Below are 23,549 nucleotides of genomic sequence, written 5' to 3' on the forward strand. Positions count from 1 at the left end.
CAGCCACAGGGGGCTGCCTTGCTCTGGGGTCGCCCCACCTTCTCCCATGGGCTCTGTGACAACACTGGCCCTGTTCCGCCAGGACCTTGAACGCTGACCCACATGCCTCTGCAAGCGTCTTTGCCCTGGAGGTCACGTGCAGTCTGTAGGGGTAACGCGTGCAGGTTTTTGGGGCTGAGTCAGCTGATCTCAGCCTGACGTCCAGCTGTGGCATTTTGGGTGTCAGGTGTGGGCTGAGCTCCCGTGGCGACATGTGGAGTCGAAGTCCGCGCCGAGGGACGGGGTGTGACCTGGAGCCGTGAGCTCGGAGGAGGGGGTAGAGGAGCAGGAGTGTCGCTGTGGACCGGCGGGGGTGGGGGCTGGGTTTGGCAGGCCCCCCTGCACCCTTGCCCCTGGCCAGTGGGTGGGGAGGGCAGGAGACGCAGGACCGTCTGCCGCTCTCACCTGCCCGCCGTGCCCCTCCATCTCCTGCAGCCAGGGACCCTGAGGGACAGCGGGACGGCCACCGCTGACCGTGTGCTGAGCCGTGCCAGGGTCTTCTCTAAGTCCCCTTGGCGCGACGGCGTTCACTGCTCACCGCAGTCCACGTGGGCACGGGCTCCTGCCCGCGGTGCCGGCCGGACGGGGACAGGAAGGTCGGGGTCGTCCCTGCGGCTGTGGGGCACACGGGAAGAGCTCTGTGTGGGGGCCGTCCCGACTGCCAGCCCGGCTGTCCTCTCGTGGCGCGTGGAGCCTGTGCGGGCCCGTGTCCGTGTGCACACGTGAGCACAAGAGTCCGCAGACCGGCCGTGTCCTGCGCATGTGCACGTGTTTGCGCTCATGTGTGTGCACTCGTGTCAGCAGGGGCAGAGGGCACACGTGCCCGGCTTATGTCTGCGCACTTGTGCTTGGGTGTGAGCTGTGCTGTGCACACACGTACGCAGGGGCGCCCCGTGCGCATGCGGGGAGCAGCACCTCCCGTTCCCTTCGGGGCAGAGGGGCCCCACCAGCGTTTTCCCACAGGGGCGCCTCCCACGGCCTGCACTGCCGGTGCCGCACCCCAGGCCCGGTGTGAACCCTTGGACGCTTGCCCGCAGCCTTCTGGGGCCTCTGACCGGGGCAGATGCTGACGACAGAGACAGGGAAACAGGAGGCATGGAACGAGCAAGGTTGTTTATGGGGCCGGCCGGCCAGTGTGAAGGCAAGGGGCTGCAGTGAGGTCTGCTGGCTCGGGGGTGCGCGGGCTGCGACACCCTCCTCTCTGGGCCTGGGCGCTGAGCTCTGGACAGAGGTGGACTGCGGTGCGCGGGGGGTGGGCGGAGGTGGGGCTGGAGTCCGGGCTGGGCCCCTTTGCCCTTGGCGACAGCATGCAGGCTGAGCATCATTTCACCTGCAGTGAGAGCCCGGGGTCAGGAAGGGGGCGGGTCTGACGGGAGGGTCCCCAGAGGACAGGGCCCAGGCCCCCGAGTCCTGCCCAGCTGAGTCCGACGTGAGCAGGCGCCCAGCATCTGTTCCACCGTAGGACCCGGGCGGCGGAGGGCGGGGGCCTGTGAGCTCTCGGGCTGAGGCCCTGGGCCTGGGTCTGTGGCCCATGACGGCCGCACACGCCTCCCGCTCCCCGCGGGCTCCCTGGGCCGGCCCAGCCTGTCCCCAGCCCTGCACACAGGCGTGCCGTCCGCCTTACCTTGATGAAGGTGACAAAGCCGCTGTAGAGCAGAGTGAGCAGGAAGAGGGCGGCAAACGTGGGCCACAGCCCGCCCGCGTCCTCCAGGTCCGTGGCGTCCCCCCTGCTCTCGTCGTGGCTCTGGGGGGGTGGGGGCGTCGTGGCCAGACCTGGGGAGCGAGGGCACTGGTGAGGAGGTTCAGTCCCCCACGCAGGGGAGCCGAGGGACGGGCCACTGCTCTGGGACGCCCCCTCCTGACATGGCCCCTTCCTGACGTGGCCCGTCCTGACGTGGCCTCTCCTGATGTGGCCCCTCCTGACATGGCCCCTCCTGACGTGGCCCCCTCCTGACGTGGCCCCTCCTGACGTGGCCCCTCCTGACGTGGCCCCTCCTGACGTGGCCCCTCCTGACGTGGCCCTGTGAACCTTCTCCCTGCCCGCACCAGGGGCTCCCAGAGCCCGACGGGCCCAGCACCGAGCCACGCACAGACCGCACCCAAACACCCTGCATGTAACAGTCCGCAGGACAAGTGTGTGCGGCAGGTGCGTGGCACGTAGCGGGTGTAGACACACGCGCAGGGCTGGCGGGGACCCGGGGCTGGGCAGGGCCCTCAGAGCGACAGGGAGCCCTCCAGGACTGCCTGGATGCCCACGGCTCTGTCCCCCATGTCCCAGGGTGGGGCTCGTGCCCCGCTGAGCCCCTGCCCAGGGTGGGCTAAGGTGGCAGACAATGTCCTCTTCCCTGGAGTCAGGTCACCTGGCCCTCTGTGCGTCCCCAGCCCTCTCGTGGCTCTCGCTGCGCATGGTTTATAGGGTGTCTGTGGTGTCTCTGCTAGTTCCTGCAGGCCAGACTGTCCTTCCTTTTCTCCTACGTCCTAACTGGAGCCTCAGAAACCCCTTTGCTGTGGAGCAAGGCTGGGCTGTGGGGGAGGCTTGCGGCAAGACGCCCGCAGGGAGGGCACCGCGATTAGCAGGGGGAGGCCCGGGGTGGTGCTGAAGAAGCAGAAGGGCTCCGGCGTCGGCTGGGGGACCCCTGCCTCCGTCTGGACCGGGCCGCACGCAGCCCTCACACGAGGAGGGGAGCAGGACCCGCTCGGGAGGGGGCATGTGTAACTTCACAGCGACCCTGAGGAGCCCAAATGTCCCCCAGCTGTACGGCCGCCAGTGTGTCAGGCCTGTCCCGCAAGCACCACCCTGTTTGGGAACCGGGGACCCGTGCTGGGCTGAGGCAGAGGACAGCCTGTGGGCGGAGGATGGGGAGAGCCTGGGGGTCCGGTGAGGACAGCAAGCAGCGCCCCCGGAAGGAGCAAAGCCCCAGCTGCAGGAGGAGAGGCTGGGACCCTGCGGAGCTACGGAGAACGGGCTCCTCCCAAGGGGTCCGGGTTGCCAGAACCAGCCGCCTCCGCCTGGCTGGAGGAGGGGTCCGGGAGATACTCACGGGACCCCAGCTGCCCCCCGGCGCGGGCCCACCTGCATGGCTCAGCCTGTAGTGGGGTGCTGAGGGCTGGGTCCTCCCAGAGGAGGGCTTTCTCCCCAGTTGCTCCTGGGGGCCTGGGGGCCTGGGGGCCTGGGGTCCAGGCTCCCTGTACCCTCTGCGGGGCGTCCTGTCTCCAGACTGTGTGACCCTGGCAGGAGGCTCTGCCCCTGCCAGAAGATGTGGCACGTGTGGCCTCTGGAGGCTCCGAATCTGTGCGTGGGCACCAGACGCACAGCTGTGGGCACAGGGTGAGGGCAGTGCTGGGCCCTGGAGGGGCTCGGCCACCCCTGCTCGCTCACACGGCCCTGTTGCACCCCTGCCCTGCTCCACATGTGCTCAGAGACGCGGACGCTGGGAGGGGTCCTGCCACCGCAGGCGTAGAGCCACGTCCGGTGCAGGGGCCGCAGGGCCAGGCTGCCTCGTCGGAGCTGCGCGGTGCCCGCTGGGCAGGCCTGGCCTCTCCGCGTGCTGGGGTCTGCATGTGCTCAGGTCCCCGGTGTGCGCGCCCACACAGCTGGAGCCGGCAGCCGGGGCTCTGCGCGGGGTGGCACCGCAGTCTCCAGCCTTAACGGAGTCTGCACGGGGCCGGGTCCAGCCTCACCTGTGACCTGACCTGGAGAGGCCGGGTCTGCGCCTCTGGGCAAAACCCACCTCCTGCGTGTAGGAGACGGGAACAGGAGGAGGGTCGGCCTGGCCCGCAGGAGCCCCGGGGCGCGAGGATGCGCAGGGCCCGGAGGCTGCTCTGCTGGCCCCGGGCGGCGGCACTCGGAGAGGAAGGGGCCGTGAGCCGCGGCAGGCGGCCTGCAGCTGTCCCTCAGAACGAGGCATTTCCTGACATGGAAGCACGGGAAAGGCCACTAGCTACCCAGCCCGTTTAGACGTAGCCTCAAGAAACACACGTCCTGCAACGGGCCTCTGGGGGACAGGGCGACTGGCGTTCTGGAAGGCCAGCAGCGGGGGACGCGGGCCGCTCGGGGCAGACGCCGCCTGCTCCATTTTCCTGGTATCTCCCTTCCCTGGAGAGCACCTGTGGCCGTGGGACGATGCCGTCGGATGTGCGGCGCAGCTATGACCGTCCTGCGCGACCGGACGCGTTCCGCCCTCCCTCTCGTTCGTCTGCAGGCGGGTGACTGAGGTCTGGCCTGCGGGTCTCTAGCTAATAAAAGTGGGGCTGAGGAGTTGTTCGGGGCGACCGTCTCTCCTCCGGTCGCCCCCGGCTCCCTCTCTCTTGCAGCTGACTGGTTTGTGCCTCATTCTTCTCCCGTGCGCCGTCAGGAAGCGGCAGCGGCCCAGGGCAGGTGGCATCCAGAGGGAAGGGGGCGGTGCCGGGAAGACAGGTGAGGACCAGAGGTCCCAGCCTTAGGCGGGCAGGGAGGGCCTGGCCCCGGGACTTTAGGGGAAGCCTACTGGAGCAGTCCAGGTACGCTGGGGGTTAAAGAGCTGCCCCCTCCCTGGGCTTCCTACGGGCTGCTGCCCACCAGGCTGCCTCCAGGGCCAAGCCAGGCTGTTGGAGCTGTGGGGTCAGTGCTATTGTGTTGGAAGGGTGCCTGCTGCAGGGGTTGGGCCGTTGGCAGGGTGTCTGAGCCCGTGGAGCCTGGCACAGCGGTCCCACATGCCCCCCACGTGGCTGCCGTGGGCCTCCACTGGGCACCTCCCCCCACCCAGGTCCCAAGGGCGGCCAGACTGCCTCTCCATGAGCAGAAGGAGGACGGTGTCCTGCTGCCTGTGTGGCCTACGGTGTCCAGCGCTGTCCCACCAGGGCTTTGCTGCTCCGGATGGGGCCACAGGAGGCTTGACAAGGGGCTCAGAGCGGGGAGTAAGCCCTAAACCTTCCCCATGAGCCCCCACCGTGGTGGGCCTTTGTCCCCTCTGCCCTGTAGGGGGCCTGAAGTCGGGGCCCGTCGTGGGGCTGCACTGGTCAGATGTCCCCGGGCACCGAGGCCAGCACCCACTTCTGGGTCTGTCTGTTTCCCGAGGTGCTGCCTGATCTGCACCCAGCTGTGTGGCACATCTTGCTGGGAAATGGTTGCTCTTTGGGGCCTGGCAGGGTGACAGCCACCTTGCAGCCCTCCGAGTCCAGCGCATGGCATGTAGACAGGACAGGTGTCCAAGATGCCGAGCAGGCCGGCGTGGAGCCATCGGGTGGGTGGCCCAGGGCCTTGGCTGTAGCCCCAGGACCCGACCGCTGGGCTCCGGGAGGGCTGTCCCTCCCCGCCCCCGCGGCCGGGCTGGGAGGAGGCTTGGACAGGAGCCATCAGGCCCGGGGGTGACTCACCAGCGTCCAGGCTCTGGCTGCTGTTGAACAGCTTCCGGGAGGCGTCATGCCTCACCACACACGTGTAGGTGGCCGGGCCTGGGCTCTGGGCCGCGAGGACACGCAGGACACTCCAGGTCCAGAACGTGCTGTTCCCAGGCTGGGCCATGGGGCGTGCGGTGGCAAAGGCAGCAGGGTCCACCTCCGTGCGGCCCTTGAGCCAGGTGAGGAGGATGTCCGGCGGCGAGAAGCCCGACACCTCACACAGGAGCCAGGAGGCGGCTTGGCGCACGGTCAGGACGCGGACAGTGAGGCTGCTGGGCGCAGCGGCCGCTGCGGGGAGAAGTCCGGTCATGCTGGGGCCAGCCGAGGCCTGGGCGAAGCTGGGGAGCCCGCGGAGGGCCGGTCCCCACCCCCTCGGTGTCTCCAAGTGGAAGGGGGGGCCACTGTGCTGGGCGGGGGGCGCGCGCGGGGCCCCAGCCTCCCCGTCTCCTGGACCCCGGAGCCGGCCTCACCGTGCTGTCCCGGTGCCACAGACGCCACCTGGGCCGGCCTGTTGGGCAGGCTCAGCGTGCAGGCGATGCTGGTCCCCGAGGCCCACAGGGACACCGGCAAGGCCAGCCGGCTGCTCAGGCTCTGGGAGCCGTTGGTGTGCTCCTCCCGCGGTTCCTCCTTCACCGCCCCGCGGGGGGGCGCCCCGGCCACCGCCCAGGACATGCGGGCCTCCTGCAGGTCAGCACCCACCGCCAGGCAGGTGAAGGTGGCCTCTCCCTGGAGCCACGGGCCCCGCAGGGGAGGCTGCGGCAGGTAGAGGCCGGGAGGGTGAGTGTGGTTCCGGCAGTCTGCCAGAGGAGCGCGACCTTGGTCAGCGGGGGGACCCCGGTCAGCGGTCAGCGGGGGACCCAGGTCAGGGGTCAGCGGGGGAAACCCAGGTCACTGGTCAATGGGGGGACCCTGGTCAGTGGCCAGTGAGGGGGACCCAGGTCAGCGTTCAGTGGGGGTACCCTGGTCAGCGGTCAGCAGGGGACCCAGGTCAGCGTTCAGTGGGGGTACCCTGGTCAGCGGTCAGCAGGGGACCCAGGTCAGCGTTCAGTGGGGGTACCCTGGTCAGCGGTCAGCGGGGGACCCAGGTCAGCGGTCAGCGGGGGAAACCCAGGTCACTGGTCAATGGGGGGACCCTGGTCAGTGGCCAGTGGGGGAGACCCAGGTCAGCATTCACCGGGGGTACCCTGGTCAGCAGTCAGCGGGGGACCCAGGTCAGGGGTCAGCGGGGGATCCAGGTCAGCGGTCAGCGGGGGACCCAGGTCAGGGATCAGCAGGGGACCCAGGTCAGCGGTCAGCGGGGGACCCAGGTCAGGGGTCAGCAGGGGACCCAGGTCAGGGGTCAGTGGGGGACCCAGGTCAGCGGTCAGCGGGGGACCCAGGTCAGCGGTCAGCGGGGGACCCAGGTCAGGGGTCAGCGGGGGACCCAGGTCAGCGGTCAGCGGGGGACCCAGGTCAGGGGTCAGCGGGGACTCAGGTCAGGGGTCAGCGGGGGACTCAGGTCAGGGTTCAGCGGGGGACCCAGGTCAGCAGTCAATGGGGGGACCCCGTCAGTGGTCACTGGGGGACCCTGGTCAGTGGGGGGCACGCAGACTCTGCCTGGGAGTGGTGCTGTGGGCAGTGCCCGGCCCACGTCTGCTTCGCTCCCCAGGGCAGACCTCCCCTTTGTGGCTTCCTGGCCTCCCGCTGCCCGGCTAGGACACCCCCGGGTCCCCCAGTCCGCTCTTCCCCGCTCCCCCCACTCTGTGCCCCAAGGAACTGGCCTCTGAGCGTAGCGTCCACTGGGCTTCCTGACTCCGCGGCTTGTGTCCGGGTGTGGCGGGTGGAGGACACTAGGAAGGAAGGGGGTGAGACCAGGGACTCACCGGGGCTGCGGCCTCCCGGGGCCCCTCAGCCTTCCTGCTCTCTGGGGTCCAGAGACCTACCCTGGCCCCTCGTCGGGGCTCCTGAGTGGTCCTGCCACAGTGACGCCTACAGTTAGGGTGAGGACGGCCGGAAGTTATCGGGCTTTGGGTTTGGGACAGACGGGGGACCTGCAAGCGTGCTCTGCAGAGGGTCAGCCGTGAATACTTAGCTTAGCCGTTACGGGGTCTCTCTCCGTCCTCCCCACCCCATCCTGCCAGAGCTGCTCGGGTTGCGGGAAACAGGCTCAGGGCTGTGGGCCGTGCGGCCCTCCCGGGGGGATGGTGCTGGCCTGTTGGGAGGGCTGGGCTTGTGGGGCCACACACCCCAGTCTGCCCCTCGGACGCCATACGCCCCTGGAGGCCTCTCCCCGGAGCTCTGCCCGGGCCTGAGTCCTGGCCAGCCAGTGGACGTGCCCTGCATGGACAGGCGGGGACCCCTGGCGGGGACTGGCGGGGACCCCTGCCCCAGGCCGGGGGTATTTGGATCCTTGCCTGGAGGGTGGTCCCCTCTGGGTCTGACCGGGCTGTGCTGAGCCGGGCGCGGGTGGTGGAGGGACATGGGGTTGTCAGGGGTGCGGGGGGCTGTGGAGGGTCCATGGAGGGGCCACGGCAGACCACAGCCTCTGCCCCAGCATCCCCAGGGCTTCTCTGAGAGCGTGGCTTGCTGCCCTGCTTCGAGGAGTGAGTGCTGGACCTCTGCCGAGGGGCAGGCAGGGCGGCTCTGGCCCCGTGTGGCCCTTGGAGAGGCCCCTGGGTTGGGGGCAGCTCTCGGAGAGGGGCTCTGGCTGCGGGACCCCTGGGTCCGTGGTCAGGGGTCCTGAGCCTCAGGTGGCTACAGCTCTGTCAGGGCCACGGGGCCAAGTCCACCGTGCCGGGCATGTCGGCCGTGTGTCCTCACGTGAGGCTCTGGGACAGGCTCCCGTCCGAGCCCTGCCCTGGGCCCGCTGAGTCCCGGTGCTGGCCGGCAGCCCCGCCCCGTCCGCTGTGCTCACTGCAGGTGTGCGGGGGTCTCCTGTCCACAAGGGGCCTGAGGGGGCGCCTGCTGGGCCCCAGTGCGTGGTGTGGCCGGTTCTCTGCAGACACCGCCCCCAGAGAAGTCGCCGAGGGCTGCCCGAGGGCGTCCGACCTAGGGACAGGAAGGCAGGAGGGCTCCTCACCTGGAGCGCTGGGTGTGGAGGTCTCCGGTGGAGACGGCCCGTGAGCCGGTGGGTCAGTCTTCCTTTCCCAGGACTCTGAAGTCAGAGGGGGGTGGCGGGGGAGGGTCAGACGGTGTGTGTCCGGGTCGGGGGGCTGCCCGGTGGGGGCCGGGGGCCGGGGATGGCAGGAGGGTGGGGCGACTGGCCACGGGCGTGCTGGGCACGGCTGCCTGCATCGTCCTCGGGCTGGAAGGCGCGGGGCGCCCTGGAGGACGACCTCGGGGGCCTGGGGCCACCCACCTGGCCACGGGATGGGCTTCTGCTGCGGGCGGCCGGAAACTACGGCTCTGCAGAAGTGCGGGTCCGGCTTCCAGGGGACCGACAGGAAGGACAGCTGCGTGTGCTCTCGGGCCCCCAGCGTGATCATGGTGGTCGTCTGCGGCCCCGAGCTCGAGGCGACCTGCACGGACTCCACGGAGGGTCCTTGTGCCAAGCAGGCCAGGCCTATGGAGTCGCCTTGCTTCGGGGCTTTACACTCTGAGACCAAGGGGTGCAGATGCGTTTCGGTGTCTGGAAGACAGACAGGGCGTGTGAGGCTGGGGCCGCGGGGGTGCAGCGTGGTGGGGGAGGGGCAGGGTGTGGCCAGTGGCAGCCGTGGCCCTCTTGTCCAGCAAATGCAGCAAGGGGCGCTCCCCCCCCTGCGGAGCCCGTGCTGCCCTGCTGAGGGGCCTGGCTGTGGGTCACCCCCTGGGACTCCGAGCACTGGCCCTGGGCCTTCCTGCAGTTGTCCTGGGTCCCCTCTGCCTGCAGAGGGGCCTTGGAACTGGGCTCTGGCTCCCTGGCCAGCGGGGTGGGCTCAGACGCTGCCCTCCCTGTGACTGCCCCTGGAGCTCTGTGGCTTAGAGTCCAGGCCCATGAGACTTTTGCCCTCATGGGAGGCCCTTGGTCATGTCCTGGGGTGGGGGGTAGTTCGCTCTGCAGTGCTCTGGGCCCAAGGGTGGCAGGTCCCTGGGCGGGGCTCCCTGGTGGGCCGGTTCCAGTGCCCTGGTCCTCTCCCTGGGTACCCGGCTGGCCAAGGGCGGCCAAACAAGGGTGGGGTCCCTGCCTGTGTCCCTGACGGCTCCCTCGCCAAAGTCTGTGGTCCCTGCTCTCTGCCGAGCCCCCAGGCACCATGCTGCCACCGCACGACGGGACATGCCCGTGCTCCAGCCGGCCGCCTGGGCCATTGCCTGCGCCCACTCCGCAGGCGCCCTGGGGCAAGGCCCATCTGTCTGTCCTCTCAAGCACCCAGCCGGCCTGCCCCTGCCTTTTCTGGGGGTTCCCCGGCACGACTGTCCCATGCACGTCCCGGGGCCCCCACTGCCCATACGGCGTCCCCGGCACCCCCTGCGCCCTGCCGGGACCCCCGCACGCACTGGGGGGAGATGCCAGGCGTGGGTGGGCTTGACCCCCTTGTCCGACTGTGGCCGCGTTTGGAGAGAAAGGCCTAGTGGGCGAGTCAACGACTCTGTGAGGTGCTGCTGCTGGAGGGCGGCCTCCGACGCAACGTGCCCGTCCTCACGAGAGGGGACACGCGGCACACGGGCCGTGGGCAGAGAGCTGGGGGTCGGAGGGACGCGGAAGCCAGGAAGGCCGGGGCCGCCCACGACTGGCGGCGGCCAGGACCCTGCCCTGCCCCAGCGGGAACCTACCCCCACACTGCGAGCCGGGGGTCACGGACCCAGAGCGGACACCGCAGATGCCTGCTGTTGGGTGCCCGCGGGACACAAAAGCCGACGTGGGAGCAGGAGTGGCCTGTGCTGCGGCTGACGGCTGGAGACGCGCAGGCGGCCTCGGAGCCCCGGGGGGCAGGCACTCGGCTGGCCAGGGAACGCCGAGGGGTCCCGCAGGCCGCACATGGGGGCGAGAGGGGAGTCTGGGGAGGACTGAGGCGGGCAGAGCTGGACGGACCTCGTGTCCGCGCTCGGGGCGCGCTGCTGGGCTTTGCAGGAGCGGCCGGGGCACGTGGCGGAGCGACCCCACAGCGCAGCCAGACGCCAGCCGCTGCCCCAGGAGGGTGGGAGGAGGCGGCACCAGGAGGCCGGACGGGACACTTACGGCCCGCTGGCCGCGGGGCCGGGCTCTGGCCGCTCCTCCCGCTGGGGACCACGCGTGTGGTCCCATCAAGCGTCTGAGGAACCTGGGGCGGCGCGTGGTCGGCCCGGACGGCGACTTGCGCATGAACGGCGAGGGACGCCGAGCGGGTGTAGCAGAACTTGACGTCAGCGGGCCTGCCCGGAGGAGGCGGAGGAGGCTGGCACTGAGGGCAGAGCTGCGGACGCAGAGGCCGGGGTGGGGGGGCTGCTGGCAGGGGCGCGGGGGGCCCGGGTCCTGGGGTGCGGCCGCCGCGTAGTGGGGCCTGAGCCGCTCGGGCTCCAGAGACAGAGCTCGGAGCCACGCCGCATCCTCCGGAGCCTCGTCCTCTGCCGGGGGCCCTGCTGGACCCGGACCCCTGCCTCGGGCCCCCCTGCAGGGACGGGCCTGGGCACCTGCGGCTGGCTCGGCCGCCTGGGGGCACGCAGCGTGCGGGGCCTCCGTGCGCGGGTCAGTCACCCCGCGTCTCACCTCTCCCTGATTCAGGTGCTCCTGATTCAGGCGCGGCTTTCCATGTGGGGCGGCCGCGCGGGGTGACTGCGGGAGCGGCTGGGCCCGGCGCTCTGCACCGGGGAAGGACGAGAATTTTGGAGGCTGGGGCTGGACGCTTAGGGCTGGGGCTGAGAGCCCTGGTACGTACGGAAATCCTGTCGCCCCGTGCCCTGGCGTGCGGCCTTGCTGGGGAACGGGGCCGCAGAGGCTGAGACCTTAGCCCCACCGACGGATGCCCCTATCAAAGGGGGGTCCGGACACGCGCAGGGGGACAGCGCCACGGCCCGAAGGCAGACGGCGCGGAGACGCACCCACAAACCCGGGCGGCCGCCAGAGCCCAGCCTGGAGCAGACTGTCCCCCTGGCCCACGTGACTCTTGGCTTCTAGAGGATTCCCTGCCCCCAGGGGCCCCTGGACACGGACTCAGCACAGACGCCCCCCTACTCCCTGGCATGAGAGTCCCCAGCCGTGCACGCACCCCGTGGGCCCCTCATCCCGGGAGGCTGGGCCGGGGGGTCCGTGTACCAGAACGAAGCTGGGGCCTCCCTGTGCCCACCGGGAGCTCACGGGGACCCACGAGCTGCATCCTGGCCTCCTCCAGTGCCTCCTCCCGGGAGCCCGGCTCACGGCCGTCCTTGCCACTGCCACCCGGACCCCTCAGCCGTGTGGGGTCTGCGCCTCCCCTTCTGCCCCTCCCCCACGCGCTGCCACCCGGACCCTGGTGGCCACAGCTCCACGGCCGGTGGGCGAGCCCCGACGCGAACCCGCGTCCCTTTGCTGCACTCCCCGTCCGCTGGGGCTCCCGGCCGTGGCGCCGCCTGCCCCTCGCATACAGGGACGGGGCCACACGGAGCCTCCCCGACGCGGCTCCCTGGCAGGCACCCTCCTCCCCGGCTCGCCGGACGCTCCTGCTCCCGTCCACATGCCCGCACGGTGCAGCACCGGCAGGACGAGTGCCCTGTCCTCGGTCCCACACAGCCCAGCCCCACGAGGGGTGGGACCCGCCTGGGGGGCCGCCAGGCCGGCTGGGCTGGAGACGGGACCGTGCGTCGTGTGGGGACCCAGCGGCAGAGGCCCCTGCTGGTCGCACACAGGGACCGAGCCCGGCTCCTGGTTCCCGCCACGTCCGGGAGGTCAGGCCTGGGACAGGGTCCAGCACCCGTCCTTGAGCAGACGGGACGAGCCGGAGACGCTGGGTCCCACCGCAGGGCCCCCTTCCCCGGCACGTCCCCTGGCAGGCCTGCGCGCAGACAGGCCTTTCCCACAGGCCCTGGACACACGCGGCCCCCAAGGAGCCCTTCGGGACAGAAGCCTGCACAGCAGAGCGGTTCCGTAGGATAAAATATACACGTTTATTGGAAGGCGACACGCGGGTACACTGCACAGGCCGAGTCTTTGAGCTGGAAGCGGGGTCGGGGGTAGATCTAAGGACGCGCTGACGGGCTCCGCGGGCTGCCCACCCCGGGTCCACGTCCCGGGCCTCTGAAGGTCTCCGCGGGCCGGTCATTTCACCTGCGGACGACAGACGGCGTGAGGTGTTTTCCCGCTGCCCTGGGCTGGGTGCCCCCGCCCCCTCCTGCCCCGGCCCTGCTGTTACCTTGAACAGCGTCACTGTGGTGCTGTAGAAGACGCTGAGGAGGAAGAGGACGATGAAGGTGGACGTCACGGTGTTCAGGTTCTCGAAGTCTTCCTCCTCAGCGCTCACCTCTCCCTCTGCAGGGAACACAGCACAGAGGGTCAGGCCACACGGCAGGGAGGCCCGGCCCCAGAGCTGCCCCTGGGCCTCGGCGAGGCTGCCCCTGGGGTGCCGGGCGGGGCGGGGACAGTAGGAGCGGGTGTGCGTGGCTCCTGACTGGTCCCACAGTCTCCTCGGCACTTGCTTTGGGGGGCCGAGGGCTCCTGGGCTCAGTCGGGAGGCATCGAAGCCAGGCGTGAGCTGGGCCCTGGGAGCCCGAGACAGGGGTCAGGCGGAGGCAGAGCACAGGCTCAGCAGAGCAAGGCCGACCCGAGCACCCTGTGTGGGAGCCGTGGCGGGGCAGAGAGCACAGCAGAGCAACACAGACGCAGGGGTGTGGCTGGGCAGCAGCGGGGGTTGGGGGCGCACTGCCAGGGCTGCCCGGGGGGGCGGGGAGAGCCTGGGAGCAGGGCCTTCTGCCGGCTCTGGTCTGGAGAGGGTGCTCTGCCCCTGGCCGCTGAGGCTGGAGAGCCTGGCAGTGGGGACCTGGCGTGTGTCTGGGCCGAGGGGGAACTGCCTCATTTCCTAGTGAGATTCCCACTCGCTGTCTCTCGGTCTTGGAGGGCGTGGCCCCTGGGAGACCCCGTGTGGGGCCTGGCCAGCTGTCTGCACTGCCAGGCCTCGGGGACCAAGGGCTCAGATAGAACCCTGAGGCTCCGGGGAGGGCGACCCTGGGGTGGACTACGTGGACAGGCTGAGGACTCTCAACGGGGTCTGGAGCCCACTGCGCCCTTTGGAGCATCTGCAGCTCAGGTTCCCAAGGGTCCGGTGCGCAGGGAGGGTCTCGGAGGCAGCCCAGAGGGGCCCGAGCTGCTGTGGCAGAGGGGGTCCCACTCAGACCCTTGTCCCTTCCCGCCCACCCGGTCTGTACCCCTCACGCCTGCTCCTGGGGCCTCATTCCCACTATTTCCAGGGCTGGGTGTTTGCAGGGGCTCTCCACTCAGAGCAGGCCGTCTGCAGTCACCCCTGCAAGGGGAAGCCTCCAGGGACGGCCTCGCTGCCTCTGGGGCCGAGGACCAGGCCCTGGGGCTTTGTCAGAAGCAGCCTGGCCCCGTTCACCTGTGGGCCCTGCCACAGGGGTTCTGCCACCTTCAAGAGCCTGGGCATGGGCAGGGACTTCCCTTGGCCCTAGGCCTGGGAATGGTGGCCGCGGCCAGAGTCCAGACCTTCACGCTGAGACAGAGGGACACGCAGAGCTTGGGCACGAAGCCCGCAGAGAGGAACACGGCGGGACAGGGCAGCAGTTCCTGACAGAGGGACCCCGGGTGTGCAAGGGCTGGCACTGCGTGTGCATACGTGTGCACACGTGTGTGTGTACGTGTCTGTGTCTGCCTGTACGTGCAGACGTGCGTCCATGTGTGTGACCGTGTGTGCACGTGTCTGTACGTGCCCGCGTGTGGGTGAGTGAGTACGTGTGTGCGTGTGTGTGCCCATGTGTGGCTGTCTGTGTGCGTGTGTATAAACGAGGGTGTGTGTCTCTGTGTCCACGCGTGTGGGTGTGGGTGCGCACGCGTGTCCGTGTGTCTATATGCGGGTGTGTCCATGTCGGCATCCGCACGCGTGCATCATGTCTGTGTGTGCAGGTGTGTGTGTGTCGCACACTCGTGGTCGTGGGAGCAGCTACAGGAGCGGTGAGCGTGGCCTCGGTCTGCAAGGAGCACAGGGACTTCCAGAGGCTGGGTGGGGGCAGGGACGGTGGAGGCTGGGCTGGGGGCGGGGACAGCGCGGCTGTGGCCCCGGCAGGCGAGAGCATCGCTTACTCAGGAGGAGTGTCTTTTGAATGGATGTTTTTATTTCTGATTTTGATAAAAGGTCACACGTTGCCCCGTTGACAAGGTTAGTGGACACACACACACACAGCGAGGGGCCAGCCAGGGGCCGCGGATCCACCGGCCGGGATCCAGCGGCCCAGCGGTCAGTAGCAGGTGCCGGCCGTGTCGGACAAGACCAGGGACACGTTGTAGAGGGTGGGTTTACCGGTGGACTTGTCCACGCTGCGCTCGGTCACCATGTGGGGCAGGACCTCGTGGCCGACTACACAGGTGTAGGTCTCGCCGGCGGCCCAGTCCTCTTCGCTCACGGTCAGGGTGCTGTGCGCAAAGTAGAGGCCGGGGGCTTGGGGCTCGGGCATCGGAGCACTGGTCACGTAGGTGTTGGGGGGCACGGGCTGCCCCTTCTGCAGCCATTGCACAAACACGTCTGGGGGAGAGAAGCCCGTCACCAGGCAGGTGACCGAGGCTGACTCCCGCAGGCTCAGCTGCTCCCGGCTTGGCGGCAGGACGTACACAGACGGCATGTGCTTGGGGACCCCTGTGGGAGGAAAGACGGGGTGAGCTCGGGCCGGGGCCGCTGGGGAGAGACCCCCAGAGGCCACGGGACAGTCCCGCGGCAGAGGGGGCACGGGCCCTACCCTTGGGCCTGGAGATGGTCTTCTTCAGTGGCGAGGGCAGGTCCGTGTGGGTCACCGTGCAGGTGAACTGCTCCCCCGACTCCCAGTCCTCCACACAGACCGTGGCCTCCCCCATGGCGCTGAAGGTGATGTTGGGGTGGCTCTCAGAGATGTTGGTGTGCGTTTTCAGAGGCTCGCCGTTCTGGCGGGTCCAGGTGATGGTCAGGCTGTCGTAGGTGCCCAGGTCTGTGACCAGGCAGGACAGCTTGGCCGACTTGGTGAGGAAGATGCTGGCAAAGGACGGGGGGATGGTGAAGACTCTGATGCCCACGGCTGGGTCTAGGGCAGGAGAGAGTTTGTGTCAGCGACCGGCCGGACGTGCGGCCGGGCAGAGGCGGGGATCGTCACCAAAGAGCACAGGATCGCTGAGCCGTCCTGAGCCCCAGGGCCCACGGGAGAGGAACGCTGGGCCCCTGCCTCCCAGCCCTTGGCCGCTCCGGGAAGCCAAGGCTCGGGAAGTGGTTGGCCTGAGTGGACGCCCGCGCACGTGAGGGACCCCATGCCCGAGGGGCCGGCCCGGGGCCAAGCACTCACTGGAGGTGCACACGGAGGACACGTTCCTCTCGGAGGTCACGCCGCTGTGCTCCACTTGGCAGGTGAACACGCTCTGGCTGAGCCAGGCGCTCTCGGTGATGGTCAGCGTGCTGAGCACTCTGTAGGTCACTGTCCCGGACACTTTCCCGTCGGCCTCCACCTTGCCAGTGTCGATGCCGGACGCGAGCGGCTTTCCGTCACGGAACCAGGACACGGAGATCTGCTTGGGGCTGAAGCCCCTGGCCTGGCACAGGAGCTGGGACGTGCGCTGGCCGTTGCCAGAGAAGGCGTCGCGGGGCGGGATGAAGACGGTCACGTTGGGGGGCAGTTCTACGGCCGCTGCTGGGAGGGAACCAGGCGTCAGCCCCTGGCCTCCCCCTGGCCGCCCCGCCGCGGGAGGAGGGCCCGGCTCTCACCTGGCAGGGGCACGTGCACGGACGTGTTACCCTTCGTGTGCTTGACCTTGCACGTGAGGTAGTCCTCGGAGCCCTGGAGCACGTCGACGGACGGCAGGAACACCTGGGAGGTGGCCACGTACTTGCCCTCTCTCAGAACCGACGGGAAGTACTTGACGTTCTGCCTGCTGACCTCACTGTCGTTCTTGTAGGTCCAGGAGAAGGTGACGGCGTCCGGCAGGAAGTCCCCGGCCAGACAGCCCATGGCCACCAGGGTCTCATCGGACTGGAAACTCTCACAGGTGATGAGGGGGAAGAGGTTTGGAGGGGATGGGTTCTCTGAGGACCACAGAGGGACAGGAGGTGAGTGAGACGGTGTCTGCCCCCCACACTCTGCCAGGCGGGCCAGAGCCAGCCCCGTGGCCCCCTCATCCCACTGCCACAAGGGCTGGCCTCACAGCCTTCCCGGCCTTGACCAACAGGGCAGCGGGCGGCTGGGCTGAGGCCGAGTCCAGCCGCGAAGGGGAGGTTCAATGCCCCCCACCCAGCTGCAGAAGCCGAGCTCTGGACTTGTGGGAAGCTGGGGTCTCCGTGGCCTCGCGAATACTCTGGTACCCTGGCTCCCGGCTCCGGATGGCTGGGCCAGTGCTGCTTTCCCTCTGAGACACTGGAGCCAGACTGCTGTGCTCAGCCCCAAGCCCCACGAGCCGTCTGTGATGCAGACAGCATGGAGGGGAGCCCCCTGGCCAGTGCGGCTAGGGTCAGGGGACGGTGAGTATGTGACAACTTAGACCCGCACGTGGCCGATTGCAGGTGAATCCAGCCCAAACTAGGACATCAAGCTCTTCTGAGCCAAGACAGCTCAGCCAGTCCATTTTGGCTGGACCAGCTCAGTGACCCTGTTTAATCAACTCAATGCACCCAGCCTGGTCCAGCTCCACCACCTCAGCTCAGCCCAGCCCAGCCCAGCCCAGTCCAGCCCAGCTCAGCTCAGCCTAGCCCAGCTCAGACCAGCTCAGCCCAGCTCAGACCAGCTCAGACCAGCTCAGCCCAGCTCAGTCCAGCCCGGCCCAGCCCAGCTCAGCCCAGCCCAGCTCAGCCCAGCCCAGCTCAGCCCAGCTCAGTCCAGCCCGGCCCAGCCCAGCTCAGCCCAGCCCAGCTCAGCTCAGCCTAGCCCAGCTCAGCCCAGCCCAGCCCAGCTGAGTCCAGCCCAGCCCAGCCCAGCTCAGCTCAGCCCAGCCCAGCCCAGCTCAGCTCAGCCTAGCTCAGTCCAGCTCAGACCAGCCCAGCCCAGCTCAGTCGAGCTCAGAAAAGCCCAGCTCAGCTCAGCCCAGCTCTGTCCAGCTCAGCTCAGCCCAGCCCAGCTCAGCCCAGCCCAGCTCAGACCAGCCCAGCTCAGCTCAGCTCAGCCCAGCCCAGCCCAGCTCAGCTCAGCCCAGCCCAGCCCAGCTCAGCTCAGCTCAGCCCAGCCCAGCTCAGTCCAGTCCAGCCCAGCCCAGCTCAGCCCAGCTCAGCCCAGCCCAGCCCAGCCCAGTCCAGCCCAGCTCAGCTCAGCCTAGCCCAGCTCAGACCAGCTCAGCCCAGCTCAGACCAGCTCAGACCAGCTCAGCCCAGCTCAGTCCAGCCCGGCCCAGCCCAGCTCAGCCCAGCCCAGCTCAGCTCAGCCTAGCCCAGCTCAGCCCAGCCCAGCCCAGCCCAGTCCAGCCCAGCTCAGCTCAGCCTAGCCCAGCTCAGACCAGCTCAGCCCAGCTCAGACCAGCTCAGACCAGCTCAGCCCAGCTCAGTCCAGCCCGGCCCAGCCCAGCTCAGCCCAGCCCAGCTCAGCCCAGCTCAGTCCAGCCCGGCCCAGCCCAGCTCAGCCCAGCCCAGCTCAGCTCAGCCTAGCCCAGCTCAGCCCAGCCCAGCCCAGCTGAGTCCAGCCCAGCCCAGCCCAGCTCAGCTCAGCCCAGCCCAGCCCAGCTCAGCTCAGCCCAGCCCAGCCCAGCTCAGCTCAGTCCAGCCCAGCTCAGCTCAGCCTAGCTCAGTCCAGCTCAGTCCAGCTCAGACCAGCCCAGCCCAGCTCAGTCGAGCTCAGAAAAGCCCAGCTCAGCTCAGCCCAGCTCTGTCCAGCTCAGCTCAGCCCAGCCCAGCTCAGCCCAGCCCAGCTCAGACCAGCCCAGCTCAGCTCAGCTCAGCTCAGCTCAGCCCAGCCCAGCTCAGTCCAGTCCAGCCCAGCCCAGCTCAGCCCAGCTCAGCCCAGCTCAGCTCAGCCCAGCTCAGACCAGCCCAGCCCAGCCCAGCTCAGCCCAGCTCAGCCCAGCCCAGCTCAGTCCAGCCCAGCCCAGCCCAGCTCAGTCCAGCTCAGCTCAACCCAGCCCAGCTCAGCTCAGCCCAGCCCAGCTCAACCCAGCCCAGCTCAGCTCAGCCCAGCCCAGCCCAGCCCAGCCCAGTCCAGCCCAGCTCAGCTCAGCTCAGCCCAGCTCAGACCAGCTCAGCTCAACCCAGCTCAGCCCAGAAGTGCCAGTTCAATCTGGCTTAGTCAAGCCAGATTGACCGCTTTGGCCAGCCCAGTGTAATCCTGGGTCCTGCAGTCCCTGAAAGTCCGGTCCCGGGACGGGCTAGAAAATTTCAGAGCTCCGGATCTGCGTGCTTCCAGCTAAAGCCAGCTCACCCAGGAATCCAATCCTGATGGGCCTGGCTCTGGGTCTGCACCTTCTGGTGCTTCGCCCTGCCTGTTCCACGGTTGTGTGTCCTTGTGGATTTTCCACTAGGACCCCCTATTTGGTTGTGATCCCAGGCTGAGCCGGCTCTTGGTGCCCAAGCACTGGCAGTCACTCCGTCAGTGTCCTGGGTAAAAAGCTTCCTGGCCAGTTAAGATTCACCAGGACACGTTGCAAGGATGGAGGAGGGTTCACTGTCCGCGGTGGAAAGCCTGTGTTCCTGCTCCAGAGCAGGGAGTGCTGCTTCTGGGCTGAGAGAGGGGCGCTGGGCGCTGCCCGCCCGGCCTGCACCCTCCTGGGCACTTGCCTGAGCTGACCTCCTGCCTTCAGAGTCTAAAATAGGCCCCCCACTTCAGCTAAGTTCCCTCTAAATAAAAATCATCATTACATAGGCCAGAAACAAGTCTTCGCTGAATCTGCGCTGTCAGAAAGCCCCTCGCAGCGGTGGCCAGTGGCCCCACACCCAGGGCCACGTTTACAACCAAAAGCCTAAGTGGGACTCCCGTGCTTGAGCGTCTGAGCCATAGGGATCCACAGCCAAGAAGCCTCGGGGAGCCCCTCCAGCTGTGTCCTTCGGAGAAAGCCAGGCGGAGAGCTGGGACCCATACAAATAACCCTCATGGTTTCACTGAGCCTGAGTCTCCCACCCAGAAGCCAAAACAGGAAATACGAGCTTCTTTCTTACCAGCTGGGCTCCCTGGTCACTGTGGGGGTCTTGGGAGAATTCCTCCAAATCCATTAAAATCGGGTGGTTGATGCACAGGCGGTTGGCCTGGCGGCAGAAGCCACGAGTGCCTGCCCCCAGCCACGGCGGGCCCGGGGAGACCCCCAGCCACGGCGGGCTGGGGGGCCCCATCGGCGCGGGAGAGTTCCTTTCTGATTCGAGACCTGACGGGGCTTCCTCTTAGTCCAACAAGAACGCGCTTCACTGAAACCACTCAGGACAATCACTCGTTTCCTCTAAAATTTGTCCCCAAAGGAATGCTTGAAAACAGGTCTGCGAACAGGCGGCCGGGAAGGTCACCTCCTCAGGGTACCTCGGTGCCTCTCCCTCACAAAGAGAAAGTCTTAGAACACGGACACAGAGTTCGCAAAACCCTGCTTCGGGGCACCGGAGGGCGGTTTGGGGCCAACGACCAGGAACCACGGATTCAGAAAACCCAACAGGAACAGGAGCGCGCTGCAAACCGTCCCTGAGACCAGCGGAAGGTCCTCAACGTCTTACTCTGGAAATGAGTGTAATTCAGACGTGGGTGAGCCCAGACGGAGAGATTAGATTCGGAAAGTCAGAAAAGGAAGCCTCTGGGCTCCTGCCAGCCTCTCGGGCTTATTTTAGAAAATGCAAATCACGCAGGTGTTGTTTTGCAGGAGGCCGAGCTGGCCCCTGGGGCTGGGCAAAACCACCCGAAAACCACTTCTGCTAACCACAAACTATGTGTGTTTTCTTGCTTCCTAAAATAGACGGTCCCAGAGACCTGCTTCCTGCCACCTGCCCCGGCCCGGCCCTGCCCCCACCGGCACGGCCCGCCGCTTCCTGAATCGCTGAATTAAACAAAAAATAAACTTCATTAATCATCGTCAAAACTCAGCTGTGGCGGGGGCCGCCTTCTCGTATCGACTCCAGAAAGACAAGATTCTGGCAGGTTAATGGCCTGATACAACTAGAAAGTCTAATACACTTGAAAATCTCCAACATTTTAAAGTCACCGTTGTTTAGCGATTGCTCGCAGGAGAAAAGAAACCCTTCCAGGACGTCCTGCCCGTCCATGTTGAGAGCGCATTCGCTTAGCAGGGACAAGCCACGCTCCCCTGGGGGCCGACCGCGCAGAGCCCAGCTCCCTGGGCCCCAGACCTGCCCCTCAGTGTCCCTCCCTGCCCGGACGGCTCTGTCCCAGACCAGGAATCCTAAACAGCCTAGCCCCGAACCGCACTCCTGGTTCCCAGCACAGTCTCCCACGACCCGTAGCCCTCTCCTCTCCTGCACACACAGCCGGCCGTGCACGTTCCTAGCCGACCCCAGGATTCTAAGCGCCCGGCGGCCCTGCGGCCGTGGGGGTCCCGGCCCACAGTGGCCGGCCCAGCCTCCAGCCCCCTCTTCAGGGGCGCAGGTCCCGCGCAGGGCCTGCCGGCAGGATTCTGGTTTTAGAACGGCACTGGAAAATCAAGAGGCGCGGAAGTCCCCAGATCACCTGGTCCTCGTCCCTCCCGGCCAGCCTGCCCCTGGGGGGCCTGTCCCACGGACCGGCCATCAGTGCTCAGAAAACCCCACAGAAAGGAGTGGAAAATAAAGGCCATCGCAGGGCCAGTCTTACCTGAGGACACGGTGACCGAGGTCCCCTGGCCCCAGTAGTCCATACCATAGTAGTCACAGTGGTGAATTCGCCGTCCGCACCCCACCAAAACCCCGGGGGCCTGGCCCGGCCTCGCCCTGACTCAGAGGCTGGCACGGTCTCCGGGCCCCACAGAAGCCAATCATCCAAGTCACCCCCCACTGCCCCTGAGACCCCAGAGAAGCCAGGGCACTGCGCACCTGGGCCGCCCGGCTACAAGCCCCTAACTGGGACTCCGAGGTCCAATCTGCCCCAAGGGCCACAGCCGCAGAGACCCCGATTCCACTGATCGCCCCACAGTCGCCGTGGCCCCCAAGACTACGTGGACAGACCAGCCAAAGGAGCCGCCTTGCCTCTGAGTGCAGCCGTCCTCAGGGCAGGGTGGTCACCAGGCCCCCGTTCCTGTCCCCATCCTGGCCTCCAGAAACCCCAACAGCCTGATCCCCCCAAATGCGGCCAAAGTGGGGAGGCTGAGGACCCACCTGAGGACACGGTGACCAGGGTCCCCTGGCCCCAGTAGTCAAGCCAGTTGTCACAATGTGACAATTGTGCAGGAAATCCGGACAAGAAGTCGGGCCTGGCAGAGCCTCAGACCTCAAACCCCAGCCGGTGGGGCCGACAGGGTAGCCCAGGAGGCAAGGGAGGCTGAGTGCCAGGATGGCGGGTTGCCGCCGGCCGCCGGCCCCTTCCCTTCCCCTGGTCCTCCCAGATGCCAGACCCAGACAGCCTCATCTTCTCCCCCAAATGCAGCAAAAAGCCCCAGAGAGAGAGAGGAGAGAGGGCTGGAAGGACTCACCTGAGGAGACGGTGACCAGGGTCCCCTGGCCCCAGTAGTCAAAGTAGTCACATTGCCAAAGGCCCCGTCAGGGGGTGTACAAAAACCTCGGCCCCGCCTGGCCGCCCGGCCACCGTGGACGCACCCCGGACGCGGAGCCTGCTCTGCCAGCCCGCTCCCCACCCCACAGAGAGGCCCCCCAGAGTCGCAGAGGCAGCCCTCAGTAGACTGGGCCCCACAGACCCCGGGGGTCTCGGGAACCTTCAGGTCTGGGGCTGGAACGAAGGGCCAGAGGGAAGCCGTCTTACCTGAGGACACGGGGACCAGGGTCCCCTGGCCCCAGGAACCAAAAGCGTCGCACAGGGACACAGTCCCTGCTTCTCCCCTAACAGAGACCCTCCCGGCCCACACCGTCCACCTCGGAGCCTGAGGACGCAGCCCACACTGCCGGCTCCCCTGCCCCCAGATGGACCCCCAGGGCCAGAGCGAGGCAGGGAGGGTTGCAGTTACCTGAGGAGACGGTCACCAGGGTGCCCCGGCCCCAGACGTCCAAGTAGTCATGGCCACACTGGTGCAGCTGCCCAGCCCCTGCACACAGAAAGCAGGCCCCACGCTTCCCCTTCCCATCAACGCCTGAGCCCGGGGCGTCTGTCTGCCTGGCCCTCAGCTCGGTTGCCACCCAGGGGCTCTGCCAGCTCTGAGTCCAGTCCCCACGGGGCTGGGACCCAGTGGGGACCTTGCGGTCCCGCAGGGCCCCAGGCTGGACCTTGGGCTCAGAGCTGCAGCCAGACCCAGGTGCCTGGCCCTGTGCCCACAGAGCTGCTGCCACGGAGACTCACCTGAGGAGACGGTGACCAGGGAGCCTTGGCCCCAGTAAACCAAATCCCAGAAGCACAGTCTCTGCCCAGCTGCGCCTCCCAGACAAAGACCCACTTGACCTCCTAGTGCCCCTGACACCCCCCAACCCCCGCCTCGCCGTGGAGACAGCAGCACGCTTGCCCGGAGTGTGGGTAGCAGACGCAGCCGAGGAAACAGTGACCGGTGCGCACTGGCCCCAGGGGCCCACGTAAGCATCTGCACAGTGCGCTGGGCTGTGCTGGGACCCACAGAACCCCCTGCCCAGCCAAGGTCCCCAGGAAGCCGCAGGGGCCGGAAAGCCTGCTGTCTGCTGGAAGGAATGGCCCGCCCCGTGCCCCCGCACCGTCCCTCCTGCCCCCAGAGCGCTGGGCCTGCATTTGATGTCCCGCCGGCACCTGACCCGCATTGGTCCTGAGGTCACAGTCTCCCGCACAGCCTTGCGAGGGCCGTCACTACTCGGGGCCCAGGGTGGCACGTCCTGCCCGGCCCCGACCAAGCGCCCACCCCCTCCCCTGGTATCCAGGCTGCTGCGCACACCATGCTTCCTCCAGCCTGTCGATGACCGAGGCTGTCCCTGTGGTCACGTCCTGTCCCCTTGCAAAGTCCCTTTGCCTTCTGAGGCGGCTAAGCACCCCTCCCCCAGGTTTCCTGGGCTGCCCCCGCCCCACCGCCTGGCGGGTGTGCTGGGACCGGG

At 67.8% G+C, this 23,549-nt stretch overlaps 2 gene segments (V, D, J or C); both read right to left on the bottom strand.

Moving 5' to 3' along the window:
* Positions 1 to 1,133: 1,133 nt before the first annotated feature.
* On the bottom strand, positions 1,134 to 22,610 carry LOC116589873. The segment is given in 8 exon segments: positions 1,134 to 1,369; positions 1,664 to 1,812; positions 5,395 to 5,706; positions 5,889 to 6,215; positions 7,179 to 7,247; positions 8,477 to 8,551; positions 8,756 to 9,025; positions 22,508 to 22,610. Coding segments are annotated over 7 exon segments (1,068 nt in total).
* LOC116589855 lies at positions 12,412 to 22,123 on the bottom strand. The segment is given in 7 exon segments: positions 12,412 to 12,592; positions 12,678 to 12,793; positions 14,793 to 15,125; positions 15,226 to 15,543; positions 15,799 to 16,140; positions 16,215 to 16,532; positions 22,019 to 22,123. Coding segments are annotated over 6 exon segments (1,362 nt in total).
* Positions 22,611 to 23,549: the final 939 nt, after the last annotated feature.

The sequence above is a fragment of the Mustela erminea genome, chromosome 5, assembly GCF_009829155.1.
Source record: "Mustela erminea isolate mMusErm1 chromosome 5, mMusErm1.Pri, whole genome shotgun sequence".
Lineage (NCBI taxonomy): Eukaryota > Metazoa > Chordata > Mammalia > Carnivora > Mustelidae > Mustela > Mustela erminea.